The sequence below is a fragment of the Paroedura picta genome, chromosome 13, assembly GCF_049243985.1.
Source record: "Paroedura picta isolate Pp20150507F chromosome 13, Ppicta_v3.0, whole genome shotgun sequence".
In the NCBI taxonomy this organism is placed as follows: domain Eukaryota; kingdom Metazoa; phylum Chordata; class Lepidosauria; order Squamata; family Gekkonidae; genus Paroedura; species Paroedura picta.
Window position 1 is genome coordinate 12,452,458 of NC_135381.1, and position 25,464 is coordinate 12,477,921.

Consider the following 25,464-nt stretch of genomic DNA (forward strand, 5'->3'; position numbering starts at 1 on the left):
CCGAGCCACCTGTAGCCGCCTCCGACGGCCGGGCAAGGCAGACAGGCGGCGAGCAGAGCGCACGGAGCGAGCCGGCCTGATTGACTCGGCGCCGGGGATCGCCAGCTGGACGGACCGGTTCGCCCACCCTGCCTGCCTGCCTGCCTGCTTGGGAGGCTTTGCCGGCGGAGCCGCGGCTGCAGAAGCAGGAGGGAGCGGTGGGTGGCGGCGTCTCCCGCCTCTCGCTTGCCTGGCCGTCGGGGCTGCCGGGCTCATGACTCCCGCCGGCCGCTAGTGAGCTGAGCCAGCGGCTGCCCTCGCTCTCCAGCCCGGCCCGTCGGCAGCATGGCCAGGAACACCTCGCTGCACTTCCGCGTGGTGGAGGCGCGGGACCTGCCCGCCAAGGACGTGTGAGTGGCACCCCGGGGGGGGGGGGAGAGAGAGAAGGGGGTGCTGCCCGCCAGGCTCCGTCCCGGTTCCGAAGGCAGCGGCTTCTCCGAACCCGACGGGGCGGGGCCGGCTCTGGCTTGGCCCCAAGGGCGCCCGCGGCCGCATCCATGCCCGCGGCGCTTCTGTATTGCGCGCAGTGTGTACGGGCTGGGGAGATCCGTGGGTCCCGTCCCTTCATTGGGAGGGGGCCGAACAGAGTTGCGCCTTTCTAAGCCCGTTGACTCCAAGGGATTCTCCGTAGGGATCGCACGGTTTGAGCCTGAGCTCCCTTAAGGGGGTCAACCCTCCCCGTCTCCCCTCCCAGGCTTCTAACTGGCCTGCCTTGGGATGAGGACTCTGGGGGGTCTCCTGGAAGAGTTTAAAACAGGGATAGTCAACCTGTGGTCCTTCAGATGTCCATGGACTACAATTCCCATGAGCCCCTGCCAGCAAACGCTGGCAGGGGCTCATGGGAATTGTAGTCCATGGACATCTGGAGGACCACAGGCTGACTACCCCTGTTTCAGGAGTCAGGCCCCTCCTCCCCCTCGCAGGGGTGGGGTATCTGCTGGCCACGCAGAAGGTTCCAGGTTCAATCCCCAGGAGCATCTCTGGTGATAGGGATAGGGCAGGAGGTGATGGGGGAAAAGGCCTCTGGCTGAGATGCTGGGGAGCCGCTGCCTGGCTGAGTCGGCAATGCTGACCTTTGCCACTGAAGGTCTGATTCAGTAGGAGGCAGCTTCGTGTTTGTGTGTGTGTGTGTGGGGCGTTTTTTAGTTTGGAAAAAAGGATGTCTACAGGGGAGCGCTCCATATATTCATAAAATGATGCCCGGGGTGGAGAAAGTTGGGAATGAATTTTCCCCTTTCCTCTACAGCCACAAGGAGAATTCGGGGACACCCCATGAAGTTACAGGCGGTCAATTCAGGAAGTGCATCCAGAGTTGCCAACCCTGAGATTTTGGGGGGGGGGGATTTTGGGGAGATTTTTTGGGGAGGGGACCTTAGCAGGGTCCACCCTCCAAAGCAGCCATTTTCTCCAGGGGGACTAATCTTGGTTATCTGGAGATCATTTGTAGCAGTGGGAGATTTCCAGGTGCTACCTGGAGATTGGCAACCTTTATTTTTCAACCTTTATGCTGGGAGCGATCGAGGGCAAAAGAAGAAGGGGACGACAGAGAATGAGGTGGCTGGATGGAGTCACTGAAGCCATCAGTGCAAACTTAAATGGACTCCGGGGAATGGGAGAGGACAGGAAGGCCTGGAGGATCATTGTCCATGGGGTCGTGATGGGCCGGACACGACTTTGCACCTAACAACGACAAAATTTTTTTCACAGTGAATGTTTTAAGCGGTTTAAACTTCCAGCCTCTTTTGCTGCCAGTGGGAGTTCAGGGACGTTACTTTGGATGGCTGGAAAAACCAGCATATTTACAGAATAGGCCTTCATCTGTTAGGCACGGTTGCCTATTTATTGATTTTTATTTATCGTAAGCCATGTGGATGGGTTCTGGGGGAGGGGGAGGATTGTAATTTTTAATATTTTTATTGTAATTTTATTGCCGTTAGTCACCGTGAGGTGGCAGGCCAGGAATGGTGGCTTATTATCAATATAATAACTAATAATTAATAATAAATAATAATAAATAATAATAACAATAATAATAATAAATGTGTGCAGTATAACCAGAAGATCCTAGGATTGTCTGGCAGGCAGGCAAGAGAGGTTTGGAGGTGGTTTGCCATTGCCTGCCTCATGACCCTGGCGTTGCTTGGAGGTCTCCCATCCAAATACTAGGCAGGATCAACCCTACTTAGCTTCCGAGATCTGACAAGAATCAGTTGCCTGGGTTTACTTATTTGACTTTTATACCACCCTCCCAGCGGACTGGCTCAGGGTGGTGTACATTATATTGTATACAAAATACAATAGTTACAATGGGTTGGCAAAGTCAGTGGAATCTACGTGTGCAGAAGCGGCGTATTGCTAAATACCAGACACCAAGGGCAAGAACATAAAAATGGAGGGCATGAAGTCTTAACTTAACTTCATGCCCTGTTTTCCAGAAGTTCTTTCCAAATGACAGCCAACGGCAAAAGCGTTTCTTTCTTTCTTTCTTTCTTTCTTTCTTTCTTTCTTTCTTTCTTTCTTTCTTTCTTTCTTTCTTTCTTTCTTTCTTTCTTTCTTTCTTTCTTTCTTTCTTTCTTTCTTTCTTTCTTTCTTTCTTTCTTTCTTTCTTTCTTTCTTTCTTTCTTTCTCAGCCTCAGCTCTGGGTTGTCGTGAACCTAAAATAGAGGAGAAGGAAACCAGCTTATGCTGTTTTGGGCACCTTGGATCAAGCTCGTGGTTAAAAGCAGTAGACAGAATTTGGCTGGAGATTGTAGAAAACAGGATGCTGGTCTAGAAGGCTTGTTGGTCTGATCCAGCTGGACTTGTACACTTTTTGTTGGAAAGGTTATGCTCCGAAATGGGGGAAACCTGGAATCATGGCTGTTAGCCAGGATGCATCGCCAGGTGACTCTTAGTCAGCCTAGCCACCTTCACAGGGTTGTTGTGAGGATCAGAATGGCATAAACAATATTCCTCTCCCCATGTTCCTTCAAGGAAGGGCAAATATACTGAGTGTATAAAAACAGAGGCATTGTAACCTAATGCTGATTCTGTGAACTTAGGCAGATTGTGAGTGGGTGGGCAGAAGGGATTGTGTCTGAGCTTGGCTCTTGTGGCCATTTCTTGCATGCCCAGGGAAATGCTGATTGCCACTTTGGGGTCAGGAGACGAATTTCCTCCAGGCCATGCTGGCAAGGGATTCTGGTTTGGAGGGTGGGGGTGGGGAGGCATCATCTGGGCATGGAACTGGGGTCACTGTGGGTGGGCAGGTAGCTCTGAATTTCCTGCGTTCTGCAGGGGTTGGACTAGATGACTCTAGAGGTCCCTTCCCACTCCATGACTCTATGATTCTAATCCCAGAGAGTCTTGTGACTTTCTAGGGACCACTGTTGCTCGTAATAAATTCTGCAGCAGTTAAATTGTATTACATACTTCTGGCTGGTCAGATCTCAGATGTTAAGGAGGGTCGGCCAGTTAGTATCTGGATGGGAGACCACCAAGAAATTCCAAGGTCTCAGTGCAGAAGAATACAAGGGAAACCGCCTTTGAATGTCTCTTGCCATGAAAACCCTATGGGGTCACAAGAAAGTGGTTGCAACTTGACAGCACACACATGCATGCACAACTTTGAAAGATGAGTTCATGCCTCAGTTGCCACTCTGGGCCAAATGGCATGTGGTGTTGGGAAGAGGGTCCAGCTATGGAGCCCCAGGCGGGTGACTCAGTTACAAAAAGTGGCCAGGGCAGGCCCAGATGTGGATCAGAGGCTGACTGCCTCTTCCCTTTGGTCACCATAGCTGCCAGTATGTCTCCATGCTTGAGAGGAGATGGATGGATGGAACGTAAGAGCAGGGCCTCAGCTAATTGCTCTCAGCATTCCACAATGAAAGAGACATCTGCCCATAAATCTCCCATTAAGACATATTTATTGCCTTCGCTATGTTTTCACCTGGCATGGAACCCGAGCAAATGGTAACCTGATAAACTGTTTGGTTCTGGGATCTGTTCAACATGTTCGTTTTGATGCATATTGATTTATTTCTCACACTTTACCTGTAAGCATGGACGGATCGTTCCCATTTCATTAAATCTGAGGAAGCCGTGCTTGCACACGAAAGCTTATAACTTGAAGAAAATTTGGGTGGTCTTAAAGCCTCCGTGGAGGAGGGTATATAAATATAATAAATAAAATAAAATAAAGGGGGCACTGGACTCGAATTTTGTTCTGCTGCTTCAGGCCAACACGGCTACCCACCTGAATATAGCTACTAGGAGTCACTGGTGTCCCAGTCCTTCACGAAGCTGTCTCCTCCGTATCACCTTGTACTTTTTGCAGTTGCTTTTAATGACGCATCTGTAATTGCAGGACCCCTAAGATTGCAGCCAAAGAGCCTCTTGTGGCGCAGAGTGGTAAGGCAGCCGCCTGAAAGCTCTGCCCATAAGGCTGGGAGTTCAATCCCAGCAGCCGGCTCAAGGTTGACTCAGCCTTCCATCCTTCCGAGGTCGGTAAAATGAGTACCCAGCTTGCTGGGGGGTAAACGGTAATGACTGGGGAAGGCACTGGCAAACCACCCCATACTGAGTCTGCCATGAAAACGCTAGAGGGCGTCACCCCAAGGGTCAGACATGACTCGGTGCTTGCACAGGGGATACCTTTACCTTTACCTTTAAGATTGCAGCCGGGTGGACGCTTCTTTGAGACTCAGCCCCACTGGACGGTGGACCTTTCTCAAAGCTGACATGCATGGGGCTGAACTGCATACATTGGTTTGGGTGGGGAAGCTAACCAAAATTAGAATGTATTCTCAGTAAGGAAAGTGTTTTATTCATTACATAACACGATAACACCAGATGGGGAAGCCACGTCAGTGTTACCAAAGTCCAGTGGCCCCTCAAAGGCAGAACAAATTTTGTTCAAGAGTCGGGGCTGGCTTTGTTGGATGGAGTCCCTGCCAAGGAGTCCCTTAAGTCTGCTTGGAAGTGCCTCCGGGTTCCGGTTTCATACCTAATTGTGACCAGTGAACTGTGGAGCGGAGCTGTGAGGCTGAATTTTTGCACCTTCCCCCCCCCCCCATCCCCCAGCACCAGCTCCCCCACGCCACATGGCAAGCTGTTTTGGAAAACACAGCCACAAAAACTCCTTTGTAACAGGGCATGGGTGTAAGTGTGTGTTTGTCTGCAGTTCGAAGACAACTGTTTTTTCCCCAACCCGGCTAGGCTAACTCAGGCTGCTTGTGTGACCCTCTTAGGAGCAGAGGTTCATGTAACAAGACTTTCGGGGCAGGTAATATGTATCCTGTGGGCTTTCTAACAGGTCCTCAAAGCATCTCAGATGCAGGATATTTGGGGTGGAGCGAGATTTCGTAGGATTTGCTTCAACAGTCTCTGCCCGTCTGCTGAGAGAGTTCACATAGTAATAAAGTAAGCCAGCAATTCTTACAAGAGCCCTTCTGCGTAACATAGTGGATTAACAGTCTTGGAGTGAATGAGGCTGCGATCCCCATGTGATGTTGTGATTCTGTAATTAGAATTCCAGATGGGCTGCTTAGCCCTAAAAGGAAGACATTTTGGTGTAGACATTAATTGATGTCATGGTGCTGAATAAGAAACGGGTTATTCCCCCATGCCGTTCGCCCAATTCGGAATTCCCATCCCTGCAGGTGCTTCTAGGTGTGGTCCAGGAAAAAAAAGACAGGGGCTCCCATTGTGCCTGTCTTTTTCCTTCCTGGAATGGAATATATGTTTTTTTTCCATCACAGCAGTGACCAAAAGACTGTCCCTATTCCTTCTTTCCTTCCAGGCATTAACCCCCCCCCCCAAAGATGGTCAGATAATGGGTTTGGAGTTCTAATTGTGTGAAGTGTGGCCACAATGCTAGGGACAAAGGGGGGGGGGGAACACAGAAAAAACACAGAAAAGACAGTAGCTTAGTCCTTTACCTGAGAGTTTTCCAGGGGTATCTGTCTAACTGTTCTTAATGTAAAGCAAGGCTTGTTTTTGTGTGCACAGGCAGAATTTGAACCCAGGAGTCCAAGAGCAAAAGCGACTCTTGGTTTATCTTTAACACCCCCGGGCTTTCTTCTTGGTCAGCTTCAGCGGAAAGCCGAGGGATGAATATTTCTGTTTCCTGAGCCGAGTCTGGCTTGTGGCATTTTGCTGTTTCCATGGATCTGGTGACGGCTCTTCACGTTGCTAGTTTCAGAGGCTGGCTAACAAGATTGCAGGAGGTTGGGGTGGGGGTGGAGTGCTCACTTGCTCAAAAGGAGGACCATTAAATGGTGCAACCAAAATTAACAGGAGGCTGCGGTCCCACAGAATTCTGTCAAATTCACTCGACCACTTGGTGTTACCACTGTTGTGGGCCTCAGTCCCATAAGTACTACAAGGGAAGGGGCCAATTAGACACAAGGGGGTTGCATCCTTGGGGAACTCCCTGAGCATACAGGGAAAATATTTGAATACAAATCCCTCCACGCACCAAAAAACCCCAGTCATGGCCCTCAACCAACCACAGAAGCAAAGGCTAAAGAGGAAGAGAAGGCAAGCAGAGAGGGGCTCCTCACGTCACTTCTGGTATCCTAAAGGAGTCTGTTTGGATGTGGGGACCACTCGCAGCATGCATCCCCTAGTCCTCAGCCCCCATCTGGCAAGACCCGGATGCTGTGGCAGGCTTTCTCAACCGGGGTTTCATATATGGTCATGTCACGTCGACCTCGCCCAATCGGCCAATGAGGGACCTGGATGAGGGACCATATGGTCATGTCACGTCGTCCCTCGGCCAATGAGGGACCTGGAGCGGGTGGATGGGCGTGTCCCCAGCTCTGCTTCGCAACCATATTCTGCATGATCTCGCCATTTCTGGGGTTTCATGAAGCCTGAAGAAAGTTTCAGGAGTTTCTCAAAGGTAAAAATGCTTAGAAAGGCTCCTCTAAGTATTCTTAGCCTGTCTGAAGCCCGAATTGCCCTGTTTGAAATGTTGACCGTGATCCGAGGGGAAACATGCACTCCAATTGGGATTAACCATACCTTGCCAAGGATCCTTTCATCTGGAGAGCCCTCACTTTGGAACTGTGTGCCTGCATGGAAATTTCAGGCTGGGGGATGTGTGGCATGTCCTAATTCCTGTTCCATGCCTCTGTTGTGAATAATACCAAGTGGTTGAGGTAAACAGGCCCCAGTTCTGTGGTGTATTGCTCAGATTTGGGGCTAGATAAGAAGCTTTCGGGGTAGAGAGCCAGTTTGGTGTAGTGGTTAGGAGTGTGGACTTCTATTCTGGCATGCCAGGTTTGATTCTGCGCTCCCCCACATGCAGCCAGCTGGGTGACCTTGGGCTCAACACAGCCCTGATAAAACTGTTCTGACCAAGCAGTGATATCAGGGCTCTCTCAGCCTCACCTACCCCATAGGGTGTCTGTTGTGGGGAGAGGAAAGGGAAGGCGACTGTAAGCCACTTTGAGCCTCCTTCGGGTGGGGAAAAGCGACATATAAGAACCAGCTCTTCTTCTTCTTCTTCTTCTTCTTCTTCTTCTAGTACATCTCACCACCCCTCACCCCGTGTTTCCTCATGGAGCCCCACTTTGTTCCCAGTTCTGGTTCTGAATGCCAATGTGGTATCTCTCTGAGGGAGGGCCTTTCAAACCCATCCCTTTAGGAGTTCAATACGCCGAGTCCCTGGCTCAAGTTACCGTTATTAGTTATTGAGTTACTATCCAGGCTGATATTAATCTATAAATAATGAGGGTGGGTTGGACATAATAACATGTTTCAGAGGGATGCCAGCTGGCGAGACTCAGCCACACATGAGGCGGGGAGCAGAAGGGAAGTGGGGCTGCATTTTTTCGTTTACGGCTCCCGCCCTTTGGTTACATTTGAGAGGAACTGAAAGCCGGGGTCCTGAAAGGATGGGAATTCCTGTCTTTCATTTCTTCGAGGGATTCCAACCAAAATGAAAAGCAGTTGGCTGTTGGGAACAGAATATTAGCAGGAGAGTTCTTTTCCCTTCCCGTGTATTTCATAAAACCATAGAGTTGGAAGGGGTTGTTAAATCCATGGGCTCAAGGAAGCCAGAACCGCTGGGAATTCAATCAGTTCTTTATTAGGATCAGTTCTTTATTAGGATGAAGAGTTGGTTCTTCTATGCCACTTTTCTCCATCTGAAGAACTCTCAAAGTGGCTTACAGTCGCCTTCCCTTTCCTCTCCCCACAACAGACACCTTGTGAGGGAGGTGGGGTTGAGAGAGCCCTGATATTACTGCAGAAGAAGTTGGTTTTTATATGCCATTTTTCTCTACCCGAAGGAGTCTCCGAACAGATTACAGTTGCCTTCCCTTCCCCACAACAGACGCCCTGTGAGTTCGGTGAGGCTGAGAGAGCCCTGAGATTCCTGCTCGCTCAGAACAGCTTTATCAGTGCCGTGGTGAGCCCAAGGTCACCCAGCTGGCTTCATGTGGGGGAGTGCAGAATTGAACCCGGCATGCCAGATTAGAAGTCCACACTCCTAACCACTACACCAAGCCGGCTCTCAGCACGGTGTTACAAGAGGCAAAACTGAACTGAGAAACCCCTGGAAAACCCCAACTTATATACAGTCACAAACAATGGATTTTCCTGCCAGTGTGTGCTATTGGTCAGTTTCGGTTTCAACCCACTGGATCCTGCAGCTGGGATCTAGCAGCGCATGGGTCAGTTGCGTTGCCTGTTTCAATCCTGCCTCTCAAGCTCAGTCCTTGGTCCTGCAAAACACACACACACGCACACTTAGCTAAATAGGGAAATAGGCCTGGAGAAGGGTGAGTCCAAGAAAGCAAAGAGATGGGGTTGACAATTTTGGGTGTAGAAAGCAATGCCAGGTGTGGAGGAATCATAATACATATATGTGGGGTTGTGTGGAGGTTGATATACTGTTTGAAATTCCCAGGCCAGCCCTGGGACTGCCTTACAGGGTGATACAATGTGATGTAATTGATTGGTGATTGGTTAAAAGTTATAGTCAAATCTGATCTGATAGGTAATTTGGCATGTGAAGTACCTGGAGGGGGAGGTTTAGGGTTATGTCATGTAAGCCCAATAAGGACAATAATTTGGGCGAACATAACCTGAAGAGATTAAACTTAACTATGGCTTGGAATCCGATGAGTGTGGTTATCAGTTCTCTGCCTAAACCTGTTATCTAACCAGGAAAGAGTTCCAGGAGAACACAAGAAGGATCATTACAGCAAGGGAGACGCTGTTAGACAGATGTTACATTGAGCAAATAGACTGCTTGGGGTAAGGTGAGAGGACTGGAGATAGAGGATATTTTAGTTTGTTCCTGATGGGATATCCCTTCCCCATCAACATTGCAAATTCCACAGCTGAGATGGGTACTTTCCCATAATGTGCACATTGTAACTAAGTCAGTTCGGCAAGTTCCAGGAAGGAAGAAAGAGAAGAGATGGTTGCTTCTAGTGAAGTCCAAACAAGATAGACATCTGGCCTGGCTTTCCTAGGTTTCCTAGTGGGCCCTTCTGACTCCAACCTGTGCAGAACAAGTGCATGAGAGTGGCATTCTTCTATTATGGGGCTACCTTTTGGAGTAACAAGATCAAGGTGCTGGTACTAACTTAGGAAGTTCCTGGCCATCAATAGCAATTCTATATATGCTGCAAGGTTGAACTTTGAAGTAGCGTGTTTGAGGTCTTGGTATGATTTTTGTGGCTACTGAATTTTACTGAGGAGCAGAGGTCTCTTATGGACATTATCTTTATGGATTTATTGCGGTTTTGGTTATTTGTTGCAAGTTGGCTTACTTCTGTGATTTGCCTAGACTGAGTCACAGTCATTTGTGAGAAAGGCAAGCTTATAGATGTTTTTAATTAAAAAAAAACAATTGATTAAATGCGCAAAAAAGGACTTTGTTAACTATTGGAAAGCACATCCAGGTTTTGTTACGCTTGGTAGGAACATTTTAACTCATCTAACAGGGAACTGGAATTTTTGTGTTTCTCGTCTCTGGAGAACCATGGGTTGGTTGGTTTCTTCCCTCCACTGATATATAGAATGTGTTTGAATTTCATTTGTTTAAATGCTAAAATCAATAACGAAATCTCACTCCTCTTTCTTTGGCTCCTGAAGGTCTGGCACCAGCGATCCTTACTGCATCATCAAGGTGGACAACGAGGTGGTGGCCAGGTATGTAAAAATGCTACGGCTTCTGGGCCAGGATGCAGGAATTTTCCATCTCCACAGCAGTGTAGTCTTGCTACTGATGTAAGTCACTTTGGGAGATGGTTGTCAGAAAAGCAGGGTATAAATATAAGAAACAGGCCAATAAATCCTTTTGTGCTTCCTCCTTTCTCCTTCTCCTTTCATTTTGCACAAGCTCTTGGTTTTCTTTTCTCCTCCATCTCTGGTCACCCGTTTTTATCCTTCATTGCTCCTTGCATTTAAAACAAATTCCTTGGTCCTCTCTTTTTGTTCTTCAACCTCCTGCTCGGGACCAATATCTTCTCCCAAGCATTTCTTTACTATTTTTAATAACCTCTCTGAGGCCTACTTGAGGTTCCTCATCTTTTTATTCTCTATTGCAGCTAGCAGTAATTTAGAGTAGCTGTTTCCTGACTAGCAACAGAGAAGACGCAAAGGCTATAACAGACACCTCTGCAGCCCGACTCCATACCTCTGCCCTGTCCAGCTGCTTAAAAAAAAACAAAACTTGAAGGTGCTTGGAGCTCAGGCTTTTGAATGTCTTTTCTCTTGTCTAATTGGACCCTCCAGGCTCAATCAAATAACATGTGTCCAACTGTAGGCTCATGAAAAATGCATTTGTCTCAGAGGAGGCTTAACCCTTCAGAATGCACTCAGTTTGGGTAATTAAACCCAGCCCTTCCCTGTCCTTTTCTACTAGCATTTTCAAAGCAAAAGAGCATGTCATTTTAAATACACCCCCCTCTTTTATAATGTTGTAAACATAGCAGGGATTTCAAGAGCCTTTAGAGAAATTGTATGAAGATTGAAGGGCTGTTTGAATTTTATCGAGTGATCCCAACCATAATCTCCTCAGGTTTTTCCCTCATGGAGGCCGTTGACCTGCACATGGGCTGTACCAGTTTGGTGTAGCCAGTTTGGTGTAGTGGTTAGGAGTGCGGACTTCTAATCTGGCATGCCAGGTTCGATTCCACACTCCCCCACATGCAACCAGCTGGGTGACCTTGGGCTCGCCACAGCACTGATAAAACTGCTCTAACCGAGCAGTGATATCAGGGCTCTCTCAGCCTTACCCACCCCACAGGGTGTCTGTTGTGGGGAGAGGAAAGGGAAGGCGACTGTAAGCTGTTTTGAGCCTCCTTCGGGTAGGGAAAAGCGGCATATAAGAATCAACTCTTCTTCTTCTTCTTCTTCTTCTTCTTCTTCTTCTTCTACCATGTCAACCTGCCCAAGGGAGGATCGATATGGCTGGATTTTCTAGCATTCCTTCTAAAATGTTCCCCTCACACAGAAAGCAAGCTTGTCAAGGGGAAGGAGAAAGTGCTTCCCTGTGCAGAGTGTAGGATTTTGCATAGGGATTGTCTAAAGTGTTACAGCCCAGATACAGGTTGGCCATTTCACTTAAATATAGGCCTTAGTGTTTGGAGTTTTGGGGAAATAATATCTCATCAACTCCTTCTATAAGGCTTCCCTAGGGAGGAGGGTACTGGTGCTTAGTCCTTTCCCAGCCACTGAGATTCTAAGCCCGGAAGATGACTAGTTGTAGGGGGAAAGAATGTGTGGGGGAAAGAATGTGTGTGTGGGGGAAATTCTCCACAGCTTCCCCCCAATTGTTACTTAGCAGACCTATGCTTAGAAAACATGCCTTGGTGGCCTATAACAGGTTGTCCTGCCTTCGGTGTGCACAGAGTACACCCAGAAGAATCTCCCAATCACATTACTGTTGGGAGCACAGTCAACCACTCTACCACACTGGGTCTCTTCCCTTCTGGGAGTGGTAAGGCTTCTGGATATCACTTCTACTGTCCGCTTGGCTGCCGTTTGGCACTGCTCTGTGCCCAGGGCAGAAGGAACCCCGGTCCTCTTCCTGCAATCTCGTTAAGCTGGTAGAAGTGTCTTCTTGCCCATGTGTGGCCTCGGCACTCCCTCCTCACCTCAAATATTTGCTCGAAGTTAATGACATTTGAAGGGGCCCGAAGAAAGCAGAAGACTGAGCTGTAAAGATTTTTTTTTCTTGGAATTAGTAAGCAATTATGTTGGTGCAGGAAGGGTGAGGTCAAGAGCCTGTGGCTTCTTGTCCAATGCGCAGCTCCTGGCTGTGTTGGGAGGATGTCCATCATTCCTCCTCAGGAGATCGTTCTGTCTTGGAGGAGGAGAGTCTTCCCCCAGAGGAGGAGTCAGAATGTTCCATTCTAGCATCCAAGACACACCCACCCACCGCCATTTTTGTGTTGCTGACTTCTGGTGACCCCATTGAGTCTGCAGTGGTGGTTTGCCATTGCATGGCTCTTTGTAGTGACTCTCATGTTCCCTGGTGGTCTCACATCCAAATACTAGCTACTGATGCAACTTTGGTGAGATTAGACTAGTTTGGGCCATCCAAGTCAGGGCAAGGCCCCTTAGCAATATCTTAAAGTCTGGTTCACACACATGCAGGAGAGTGAAGTGTCAGAATGGATTGTGTCTCTTCAGAGTGCAGGTAGGGAATATCGTTTTGGAATGCTCCCTTCTGTTAAAAATTACCTGCCAATAGGATAATAGTTCAGCAAGCAAAGAGAGTCAGTAGATATTTTCACTCCTGGCTGCTAGCTTTCTATTTGCAGGGTTTGTTTGTTTTGTACGAAGGAGTGCTCAGAGCTAGTTCCCACCCTTTGGCCTCCTGAAGTGGTGGAAGGCCATGTTCACTCCCCCACCATTTAACACCCTCATTCTCTTGCATGAATGAACCGGTTGTTAGCAGCTAGTGTCCAGGACCTTAGAATTTGAACCCAGAGGTCTAAAACCTCATTTATGTGCACACAAACCTGATAGTGCAGAAGGGAATAAGGTCGTGCCACATTGGCCCTAGTGACTGGTAGGCAGTATGAAGCCTCTGGATTGGTCAAAGGGAATAAGGTCAAGCCACATTGGCCCTCGTGACTAGTAGACAGTATGAAGCCTCTGAATTGGTCAAAGGGAATAAGGTCGTGCCACATTGGCCCTAGTGACTGATCGGCAGTATGAAGCCTCTGGATTGGTCAAAGGGAATAAGGTCGTGCCACATTGGCCCTAGTGACTGATCGGCAGTATGAAGCCTCTGGATTGGTCAAAGGGAATAAGGTCGTGCCACATTGGCCCTAGTGACTGATCGGCAGTATGAAGCCTCTGGATTGGTCAAAGGGAATAAGGTCGTGCCACATTGGCCCTAGTGACTGATCGGCAGTATGAAGCCTCTGGATTGGTCAAGCATTGTTCTAAATGCCACCACAAAAGACCGCAATGCTTCTGCACATTGACGTTTCCATATGCCTCTTCTTTGCAGGACTGCAACTGTGTGGAGAAATCTCAACCCTTTCTGGGGAGAGGAATACACCCTGCACCTGCCCATGGGCTTCCACAACCTCTCTTTCTATCTGCTTGATGAAGATACCATTGGGTAAGTGGGGAAAAGGTGGGGCAGGTTATTACGTTGGTCTGTCTGGGTCTGTTCATAGGTCAGACTAAATTTTGTGAAAATCCCCTATGATCCTCATGCAGTCCCTCTACAGCCAGCAGGATGATTGTATGTGTTAATTTTCACATGATTCATTTGCGCTGAGGCTTTCATGCTGTTATGCAAAATCTGAGGGCGATGGGAACGCCCCAGGACACAAATTGGTCCTTCCCTGGAGTTGCCTTCAGCCTGGCTGTTAAATTAATCTCTGCGTCTAATTTTTGTTGGCAAGTGCAATTGCTTCAGTTGTTTCAGGCGGGGACAGTGGAGGGGATTTCCGTGTGTGCTGGAGGGGGCTGTCAGGAAGGTAATCCTATTATCCGAGCAGGACGTCAAGTTGCTTTTTGGCTGTACAAACCTGCGTAAAACATAACATTGGAAGGAGCCGTGATGTGGTAGAGCCTGGGGCAAGTTTGGTTTGGAAGGAAGTCCCTTTGTGTTCGGAGGGGCAAGGGTGCATCGGACGGCAGCTGTGGACCGGTCGCCCTCCCCCTCTTGTCGCTTCTCTTTGAACACGGAGGATCGATCTTGTTTCGAATTACTTCTTCCTCGGTTTCTGTCAGTCTTCAAACACCATGCAAACGCCGTACAGATACCACTGCAGTTAAAAGAGAGAAGTTGTACAATCGCAACATTAAAACCTAACCATTCAGTTTCCGTAAGGATTCAGAAAGGGGTCGGCTTTAATGTGTGGATGAGGTAAGTTGTCTGTTTTAATTGCAGTGGTATTTGGATGGCGTTTGCACAATGCCTGTGCTCGTTGGGTGTTTCGTGATTGATAGGCTCTGAAGAAGAATGTAATTCGAAACAAGAACAATAATCAGGGTAACTTGTCCTTTGACCTAAGAATCTGGAAATAAAGAAGTGGTCATGGAGCCTAATCTGAGCTTCAATCAAAACCATCGTTTGAATTACACTATAGGCATACACAGACTGTTTGTACTTTGGCTCATATTTTTGCACATTTCCGTGTGTCCTCTGATGATTATCTTTGAACGTGCCAAGTCGCCATATGCCGAAATAGCTGGAAAAGTTCATTCCATCACCAAGCGCCTTCTGCTGTGACTCACAGCTGTTCTTCAAGGTCTTTTCTCTACTCCTGCTACCTACGGCCTTCTGAGCTCGAGATGTCAGACTGCATTTAGGAGGGGTGCAATGTATGAATCCCCAAAGCAGTCTTGAGCCGACTCAGACCACAGGTCCCTCTATCTTGCTACGGTCCCCTTTGAAGGACTGTGAGCCGGAAGCAGAACAAAGTGCTCTTGAGCCTTGTGACTTCTGAGCAATCTTTTATTTGGAGACGGAAGCTGGGAGCTTTCACATTAGAAGCACAATGTCTTGCAGACAAAGGGCAGATCCAGTTTGGCACCCCGTCACCAGCTGTGCAGGTGGCTCCTATGTGCTCCACCTGCCATCGAGCCAGAGCGTTGGTTCGTCTCTCTCAACATTGACTGATTTCTGGTGGTAGTTCAGGTGGAGAGCCAGCTTGGTGTAGTGGTTAGGAGTGCGGACTTCTAATCTGGTGAGCCGGGTTTGAATCTGCGCTCCCCCACATGCAGCCAGCTGGGTGACCTTGGGCTCACCACAGCACTGACTGAGAAAACTGCTCTAACCGAGCAGGAATATCAGGTCTCTCTCAGCCTCACCCAACTCATAGGGTGTTTGTTGTGAGAAGAAGAATGGGAAGGAGATTGTAAGCCGCTTTGAGAGTCCTTCGGGTAGAGAAAAGTGGCATAGAAGAACCAAATCTTCTTCAATAATATCAGGGCTCTCTCAGCCTCACCTCCCTCACAGGGTGCCTGTTTTGGAGAGAGGAAAGGGAAGGCAACTGTAAGCCGCTTTGAGAGTCCTTTGGGTAGAGAAAAGTGGCATAGAAGAACCAACTCTTCTTCTTCTTCTTCCTTTGCAATGCCTGCTCCCTGAGATGTGTTCAAGAAGAGGTTCCCGAGCTAGAGCCTGGGACCTGCTGCATGCAAAGCAAGTGTTTCACCACCCAGTCAAGGCCTCTCCTAGGCTCAGCAAGGGAGGTTGGAGCTAAAGTGTGGCTGAGAGAATTCTGGGTGGCGTTTTCTCTCCCCCGCTGCTGCCAAAATGCACATCTTGTCTGCTGTCCGCCCTCCGCAGCAGCACCTGCAGTTGCATGTCAGTAGAGTACGGGGAACAGGTCTCCCCAGCTTGCTAGCTAAGTTGTGGGTTGCTTGTCTCTGGGAGTGTTGCTGGGGGAGTGGAATTTTTTCTAAAAATCTGAGGGGTTGGGAGGTTGCAGAAGAGGAGAGAGGGAGGGATGCTGTCGCACCCCTTAATGCATTAGTTGAGGGGTCAGAGCTAGCAAAGGCACCTGGAGCCATTGGTTAGTGAAGTAGCAGGATGACCGTTTTGGAGGGACATGGTGGCTCTCTTCCTCTTCTGCTCTTCATAAGGGGAGAGCTTAATGGTGATGTTGGGAGGGGAAAGGCAGGGGGAGGAGGTTGAGCTTCCTATCCGCACTCTCCCCCCCTCCCCCCGGGTTTCCCATGAGAACGAATAGCTCCAGGACAAGGATTACCAAAGGACTATGTGACAGTATTGCCTGGCGAATGGAGAGATATGGGGCTTCCCCTGCAGAGTCAAATCCCACAGCACCAGGAAGCACTGTATGCCTAAAGAGAAAACATATTGGTACTTCTCTGAGCCCTAGATTTGGAAGGCTTGGGAGGGTTAGTTGCGGATCCTCCACCCTGCCCATTTGACGTCTTTTGATGTGTCTTTCCGCGTTTCCCATCGGCAAGCGGATGTCAGATGCCAGAGCCAACAGAGGAGGCAGCTGAGCCGATCCCTGGGTGTTTCCCTCCCTGCCGGTGAGAGCTGGACACCGGGAGTTTGCTAACCTGGCGTCTCCTTTAAAGTCCTCCTTTCAAGGCCTCTCCTATGGAGGGGGACCTCTGAAGCAGAAAGAGTGAGATGCCAGGGATTTCTCTGCACACAGACACCAGCTGCCGCTGCCATCTGCCCTGCAGAGCTCTTTCGGAGGCCTAGCAACACACTATGCCATCCTACCCCACCCCCATGCCTCCCCCCTCTGTTTTGTCAGTCCATCTTGTCCTGAGGTATCCCTGCTCAGAACTGAATTCCCCAATCTGTGGTGCACACTTTATACAAGAGCATGAGGAGAGAAGGAACATAATCCTTCTCATTGCACCATTCTCCTGGCTACAATGGACCCAGGGGAGACACTCCTAGCCCAGTTGCTGAGGCTTACTATACCAGAAGAAGAAGAAGAGTTGGTTCTTATATGCCGCTTTACCCTACCCGAAGGAGGCTCAAAGCGGCTTACAGTCGCCTTCCCATTCCTCTCCCCACACCCTGTGGGGTGGGTGAGGCTGAGAGAGCCCTGATATCACTGCTCGGTCAGAACAGTTTTATCAGTGCCGTGGCGAGCCCAAGGTCACCCAGCTGGTTGCATGTGGGGGAGCGCAGAATCAAACTGGCATACCAGATTAGAAGTCCGCACTCCTAACCACTACACCATACTGGCTCTACCACTGGGTTTTGTGCAAGTTTCTGCAGCAGGGCAAATAGCAGCTCCCTTCTCTGCATGGCCCCAATCCATAAGCCTACCGCTCTCCATGTGCCTGAGAATTAGGTTGCAACATGGAACTCCCAACTCACAGATGATCTGCAGGACTTGGGGTAGCTACAGGCAGTGGGAGGTGGTGTGCGGGAGCAAACATCTCTGTGTAGTGCGCCCCTACTGGAGAGGAGGGTGCATTGCACCCAAAGCCGAGTTGTTATTATTATTTTGAGTTACTGTCTGGCCCTCCCTAGAAATAAGTGGGGGAGGCCAGAGCACCAAAACATGTACAAAGTAGAATGAAAACAATTGCAAAACAGCAATGTAAAGTTTTAAACTAAAACCTAAATAGAGTGCTCCAATTCTGGCCACAGAGGTCAGGAAAAAATCTGGCACCGTAGTTATATCTGTCTTCAGATGGGAGGGAGGTGGAGAGGGAGGGGAGGGGCTCTTTATGATGCCATACTGTGCATGAATTCGCCTCAGCTGTATGCTTGGTGGAAGAGGGCTATCTTGCAGGCCCTTTGGAACTGGCACAGCTTCGATAGGGCCTGGGTCCTGGGTGGCAGCTCATTCCGCCATCTCTGTTCTGTGTTTATTTGCAGGCACGATGATGTCATTGGCAAAGTCTCACTCAGTAGAGAGCACATCTCATCCCACCCACGGGGTAGGTATTGGCGGCCAGGAACCCTTTCATCCAGCAGAGGGCAGCATGCCGTCTGCTCAGGCCGAGAGCCAATATGGTGGAATGGTTAGAATGTCAGAAAAGGATCGAGGAGACCCAGGTTGGAGTCCTTACTCTGCCGTGGAAGCTTGCTGGGGTGACTTCGGGTCTGTTAGTCACACACTGTCAGCCTAAACTACCTCACAAGGTTGTTGTGAGAATAAAATGGAGGCGATAAAAGCAGTGGAAACCATTTGGGGTCCTCATTGAGGAGAAATGATAAGGTACATGCATGAAGGAGAGATAAGAGGCTGGATTCAGAATTTTAGAATCATAGAATCATAGAGTTGGAAGGGGCCATACAGGCCGTCTAGGCCAACCCCCTGCTCAACGCAGGATCGGCCCTAATCTTAGCCTCCTGTGCTCGAGAAGTCTGATATCCCTTCCATTGCATGCTGTCAGTGACACATCAGTGCTAAAATGGTCCAAAAGGAGGGGGGGGGGTTTTACAATGAAGTACTTTTTTTTTCAATGTGCCAGGGCCATAATGGACCAGAGCAATTCTTCTGGGGTCTAGTGCCCCCTAGTGTTGTAATGAGAAAATGCTTTTGGCAGGGGAGATTGCTTTCTGCTGTATTGTCCACTATTTATTTTATGCTAGTAGGAAAGCCTATCTTGAAAACAGCCAGTAGAAAGGAAGAGGGAGGATGAAGGGGGGCTCCTGTAGACCAAGGCAGGCCTGTCAGCAATGTGGAATGCCTGGGCCAGTGCAGGTGAGCATGACTGGACAGTCTCTTCCGGGAGTCAGGAAGCTGGGGAGCACAGTTTTGCCATGGAGAAGTGTGCCCGAATGGCCTTCCCTGCCATCTTGGTGGCCAGGAAGCCAGGGAGCACAGTGCTGTTGCAGTGGAGCATGGCTGGATGGCCTTCCCCACCCTCCTGGCAGCAAGGAGGGGGGGGGGCAAGGAAGATCCTCTAATTGGCCTTCAGTGGGGGAGTGCTGTCACCCTATTGGGGACATTTCCCCCAATGAGGGCCAATCAGAAGCTTGGCACATTGTCAGAAGGGCCGTAAGGTTTTTATAGGTTATGATGATACTCTTGAATCATGGTTTTCAGACTTCTGCAGTAGGACACACTTCTAAACCTTTTTAAAAAATCGTCTATGCTTAGTTTGGGACATGCTTGCAAAACAAATCCAGGCTGCTTTCTTTCCCAGTGGATGGCAAGCATTTCACATGGATTTCACAACAATTAACGCAGAATAGCTTTGTATTTTATTTATTTCATATGTAGCACACACACACACACATGCAGACAGAGCATATGGCTATATGTTGTGGTCATTTTGCACCTTATCATGATACAAACCCTTCCAGAGCTTCATTTTCAACCTCTCCTTCCTACTTTTTCCTGGCCTCTTGAACCACCAGTGAGAAAAGCTTGACCCATTTTGGGAATGTGACCTACAGTTTGAGAACCACTGCCCTCTCTTGGGGAAACCTTAACCTGCACCCCATAAATCCAATCCTCACCAAACATGGAGGGCAGATAGAGGACAGTCAGCCAGAGATCCCTTGTGCATTTGATGTCTCTAGCACACCAGGAAGCCATTCTACCACCTAATGAACCAAACAAGTTTACAAGATGGCTGAAAATTTGTGACATTCTGTCATTGCAAACTGAACTGCATTTTCCCAGTTCTGGCCCATTCCTAATGGGGAGTGGTGGCCAGCTGTAGGTCAACTGGAACCCAATTCTGGCATGTTTTCTTCTTATTGCAGGCATCGACAGCTGGATCAACCTGAGTCGTGTGGACCCCAATGAGGAGGTGCAGGGTGAGATCTCCTTGGAACTTCAGATTTTGAAGGAGGCCCACAGGCGGGTGCTCTGCTGTCATGTTCTCGAAGCCAGGTAGGAGCCAGGTAGCTGCACACATCTCTGTGCAGCTGCTCCTGTTGAGACTGAGTGAGAAAGGAAGTACATCTTTACGTAATCATAGAATCATAGAATAATAAAGTTGGAAGGGACCTCCTGGGTCATCTACTCCAACCCCCTGCACTATGCAGGACACTCACAACCCTATCGCTCATCCACTATCACCTGCCACCCCCTTGAGCCTTCACAGAATCAGCCTCTCCGTCAGATGACTATCTGGCCTCTGTTTAAAAATTTCCAAAGATTTCCAAAAATTTCCACCACCACCTGAGGAAGCCTGTTCCATTGGAAACTGCTCTGTCAGGAACTTCTTCCTGATGCTTATATGGAATTCATCCCATTGGTTCTGCTCCGTCCCTCCAGGGCAAGAGAGAACAACTCTGCTCCATCCTCTCTATAGCAGCCTTTTAAATACTTGAAGATGGTTATCAGATCCCCTCTCAGTCATCACCTCTCCAGGCTAAACAGACCAAGCTCCCCCAACCTTTCTTCATACGTCTTGGTCTCCAGACCCCTCACCATCTTTGTTGCCCTCCTCTGGACACGCTCCAGTTTGTCTACATCCCTCTTCAACTGGGGTGCTCAAAACTGAACACAATCCTCCAAGTGAGGCCGAACCAGAGCAGAGTAATCGACTTACAGAACTCACTGCCACATGATGTCATGGTGGCTACTCACTTAAATGTTTTTTTTTAAAGGATTCATCCAGAAAGGATGGGTCCAACCAATGCTACTAGCCATGATGGTGAGGGTGGGGTCGGGGGGAGAAAACACAAGAGGAGACTTTGGCATCTGTGTCCAGCTGGAAAGTCTGCCAGAGTTTCTGGGCGGATGCTATGGCAGGGGTAGTCAACCTGCGGTCCTCCAGATGTCCATGGACTACAATTCCCATGAGCCCCTGCCAGCGTTTGCTGGCAGGGGCCCATGGGAATTGTAGTCCATGGACATCTGGAGGACCACAGGTTGACTACCCCTGCACTATGGGAAACAGGGAAGCAGGTTAGATAGATTTTGGTCCAGGTCAGCAGGAGCCTTATGTAAAATTGGGGGCACAGTGCCCCTCCCCCCAAAACAGGGGACGAGATCCTCAGCTGTTGAGCGACCATTGCAGTCTAAGCCATCAGTAACCCACGGAGTCACACCTTGTCAGTTTGCACAGCAAACAAGGCAAAAAGCATCCCCAAAAACGGTGGGGCTTGACGGAGCACCAGCTTCCCTGATAATTGCCATGTCTTCTTTTAAAATAGACGGAGCCTTTGAAAGTTCTCACTTCCCCACATGTGAACAGAAAGAGTGCTGTAGTAAGGGGGGGGAGTGTTGGTGGTGGGTGCTGAAAGGGGAGTGTGAAATTTTTGTCCCTCCCCATCTCCGGAGTCCTTTGCGAAGTGAGATAATTAACAGCTCATAAAAAAATAGAAGAACACCAAGTTGCAAAAAGCTTGGCGAAAGGGTGGCGGGGGTGGGGGTGGCAGTAGGGGGTGGGTGGGTGTAAACTCTCCCTGGATGTCCTTATTCTGTGGCAAACTTTCTCTGCAGATAAAGATTCATTTGCCAAGGCAAAATACGAATTTGACTTGTTTATTGGATTGGTAGAGAGCCAGCTTGGTGTGGTGGTTAGGAGTGTGGACTTCTAAATCTGGCAAGCCGGATTTGATTCCACGCTCCCCCACATGCAACCGGCTGGGTGACCTTGGGCTTGCCACGGCACTGAGAAAGCTGTTCTGACCGGGCAGTGATATCAGGGCTCTCTCAGCCTCACCCACCTCACAGGGCGTCTGTTCTGGGGAGAGGAAGGGAAGGCGATTGTAAGCCACTTTGAGACTCCTTCAGGTAGAGAAAAGTGGCATATAAGAACCAACTTCTTCTTCTTCTTCTTCTTCTTCTCCTCCCCCCACCCCCTCCATCTCACTCCTGGAGGGCCACTTATCTTGGGACCTAGGAAGTGGTTTGGGAGGATGAGGCAATGACTGGAGGATGGCAACAGCAGACCCGGCTGGAGGAGGGAAGGAGCAGCTTTCTGCTGAGAAGCCAATCCAGGCAGGGAAGGAGCTGACAACCACTGCAATCCAGAGAGGTGGACAGGGCGAATGAAGCCCAAAGGAAGAGGCTGGTGTCAGGGCAGAACACGGAATAGCAGGGTTGGCCCAGAAAGATAACCAATAGGAGAGCGAGCCGGGGGAGGAAGGGGCGGAGCTGGCACATGGACCTGGGTATAAAAGGAGGCTCCACAACACAAACCAGGGTGGAGTGTGGTAGCAGGGCCGTGTGTGCAACAAGTCCACTACTGGGAGGCCGGAGCAGCTCTGATCTGACAGTCCTGCTCCTGGTCTGAAGCTTGTGGTCCCACCGAATGGGGGAAATGGGTGCGGAATGAGATGGACTATTGGTCTGTTTATGGTCTGTTTATATTAGGGATGCTGGAGAAAAGGTAGTACCCAGTTGGTGATGCACTGATAGTAATTCTCTGCTAGGAAACTGCAAGTGACCAGAAAGGCACTGCTAAGAGGAACCGGCCTAGCTGGGATGTCCATTTCTGCTGTCCAGCCTTGGAGAAAGGCTTGACGTGGGGTGGTGGATATGGAAGCCAGCTCTGTCCTGGTCTTGTGCTGTGTCTCGCTGGAAAGACAGTTCATCAGAGCCGAGGAAGCATCCTGCTTCCCTGGAAACAGGAACGGGCACCTAGGCAACCAGTTGGCCAATGGAGGAAGGGTGGATGGCAGAGCCTCTATGGGAGGGGGAGCTGCTGTAGTGAGTGAGTGGTGCTGCCAGAGATGGGGTTTCCTGCCAGCGTGAGGTTGAATTGGGGCTATTGAAATATCCGTGTGAACTTTCCAGTTCATCTCCTGGGTTTGTTTGTTTTGGGATGCTGAATTGAAGAGGGGTCAAAGGGTTTTGAACTGGGAGTCCCTCAACCTCTGTAGGAAATGACGGCTTCATGTTTTGTGATGTTCTTTTTTTCTTTCTTTCTTTATTATGGGATTTTTATTCTGCCCTGTCTTTGGAAACTCAGGGCAGATTTTCACATTTAATAGAATAACAAATCCCTGTAAAACTCACAAAATGAATACATGAAAAACAGTTCTGTCATCCACTAAAGTTAGAGTTTTTAAAATAACAAATATGACATTAAATAATTAAAATTGGTCATGGGGCTTTCTTTGTTTGGATGCGTTAACTTTTCCTTGGAGCTTGGTTCCGTGCAGGGCCAGCTGGTGGTAAGAGATTAATTGTCCATGTGATAGCTATGCGGAGACAATGCTGGAAGACAACAACCCACCAATCCCAGAATGGCAAATCAAATTACAGGAGTAGAATCATAGAATCATAGAGTTGGAAGGGACCTCATGGGTCCTCTACTCCAACCCCCTGCACTATACAGGACACTCACAAACCTGTCGCTCATCCACTGTAACCTGCCACCCCTTGAGCCTTCACAGAATCAGCCTCTCTGTCAGATGGCTATCCAGCCTCTGTTTAAAAATCTCCAAAGATGGAGAACCCACCACCTCCCGAGTAAGCCTGTTCCACTGAGAAACTGCTCTGTCAGGAGAGTCTTCCGAATGTTTAGACAGAATTTCTTTTGAATTAGTTTTATCCCATTATAAAGCTCCCCCAACCTTTATTCAAAAGTCTTGGTCTCCAAACCCCTCACCATCTTTGTTGCCCTCCTCTGGACGTGCTCCAGTTTGTCTACATCCCTCTTCAATTGTGGTGCCCAAAACTGAACGCAGTACTCCAAGTGAGGCCGAACCAGAGCAGAGTAAAGCGGTACCATCACCTCCTGTGATCTGGACATGATACTCTGTTTGAGTACACAAATTGCATCAGAATTAACCAGTTACAGCAGAAGCATCAAAGAAGACACACATTGGGTATTGTTCTATAACTAGGTTTTTTTTTAATTAATGTTCGAGCTCAGACACATGTCTTTGTATGCGTAATATGTGCCGTTTCTTGCCTTTCTTCCAACACGGAACTCAAGGCAGAATGTGTAGGATTCCCAGAAGATCTCCCATTCAGGCCACATCCAGACCTACTTAGCTCCAGCAATGTTGGACCCTCCAGAAACCACTCCCTGGGGCCACAGTAGTCCTGTTCACATATTACCCTGAACACCCTATACATGCATGCACCCATCTACATCTGTCTGTGAAGATCCAATGCACATCAAAAACCAGGATAGTTGTGGAATTGAAAACACACCTGTTCAGCAGTCCATGCACTGTTGTGTAACGTGAGAATTCTTCAATGCCTGTGAAAAGAAAAATGCAAGTATACATTGTATACAAATGGTATGGGTGCTTACTGTGACTTGTGAACAAGGCTATTGTGTTTGTTGGCTTAAAGTACACAAGAAGGGATTCAGTCTCTCTTACACACACACGCATTGCTGTGCTTCTTTGTCTTCATCTAAGGCCGTTTCCTCATCTAGCTAGAACCCTTCACAGAACTGGGCATTTTGCTAGCAAATGGATGGAGTGCATATCCTTTTGAGATTCAGGAGGTTCTGGTGGGTCTTGACCTGGATAGCCTAGGCCAGTCAGATCTTGTCAGATCCCAGAAGCTAAGCAGGTGAGTGCTGGATGGGAGACCATCTAGGAATCCTGGGGTCATGATGCAGAGATGGGCAACGACAAAGCACCTTTGAACATCTCTTGCCTTCAAAACACATAAGTCACCTGTGGCTTGATCACAAAAAAATAAAGGGTTCAGGTGCATTTAGAGGGAGAAATAATCCTCCTTCTCTAGTAATGGTGTCCCTAATCTAGATATTGCCAGGAACTTGTAGAATACCCCATTTGTCTTCTTTTCTCTCTTAGAGACCTTGCACCACGTGATATTTCAGGCACCTCAGACCCCTTTGCACGCGTGCTATGGAATGGACAAGTCCTGGAAACAGCGGTGAGTATAATCCTGAAACATTCCTTCCTCCCCCCCCCTTCGCCCCTCGTCTGGGGGAGCTAAACCTCCTAATAGTCCTCCCCCACTTAAGGAACTGAGTGCCATCTCAATGCTAGCTAGCAGTAGGCATGTGCAAGAAAGAAAAATCAGTGCTTTTTGGGTTTGGGCCCCCAAAATGTTGGTATTTGTCGCTGTTCCCAAATACCAATGCTGGTATTAGGTTCTGCTGGGCACTAGTAGAGTGGCAACATGGCACAGGGTTCTGCTGCTGGGCACCAGTAGACTGATGGCACTGATTCTGCTGTCCTTGCAGAAATCCCCAACCCCCAGTTTCTACTGCAGAGATTCTCAGATTTGATCTTCAACCTGTTGGGGTTTGGCGTTGCCACAGTAGCACTGATTCTGCTAGGCACATTGAGTTGGTTCTGTTGCTGGTTTTGCAAAACTGCCCCCTCCCCTTTAGTCTTACTGCAGAGATTCTCTGGGACATTCCTGCTGGTCTTGTATTGCCTTGCTATTTCCCTCCATTGGAAACAATGGAGGATGGGGGCACCTTCTTTGGGTGACCATAGAATTTGATCCCCTGATCCATTTCCTTTGCAACTTGGGGGTGCTTTTGAAGAGAGGCTCCAGTAGGTATAAAATAAATTTTGTGCCTCTTCTTCAAATCATCCCCCTAACAGACCACTGGATATAGAAGCTAGTTTTGCCACTGACTTTGACTGTCCCATAGGGT

General features: G+C 48.8%; 1 protein-coding gene across 3 annotated transcripts in view; it reads left to right on the forward strand.

The window, feature by feature from the left end:
* The first annotated feature begins 22 nt into the window (after positions 1-22).
* RASAL1 (RAS protein activator like 1) overlaps positions 23-25,464 on the forward strand; it is a 51,921-nt gene continuing 26,479 nt past the window's right edge. For all 3 annotated transcript variants that reach the window (XR_013226230.1, XM_077308103.1, XM_077308104.1), the window contains exons 1-6: positions 23-389; positions 10,132-10,188; positions 13,505-13,618; positions 17,831-17,892; positions 19,673-19,802; positions 24,647-24,728. Coding sequence is in view for 2 of the 3 variants with exons in the window: in XM_077308103.1 (XP_077164218.1) it covers positions 325-389; positions 10,132-10,188; positions 13,505-13,618; positions 17,831-17,892; positions 19,673-19,802; positions 24,647-24,728 (510 nt within the window). In the remaining variant the exon portion in view is untranslated. The remainder of the gene's footprint in view (positions 390-10,131; positions 10,189-13,504; positions 13,619-17,830; positions 17,893-19,672; positions 19,803-24,646; positions 24,729-25,464) is intronic.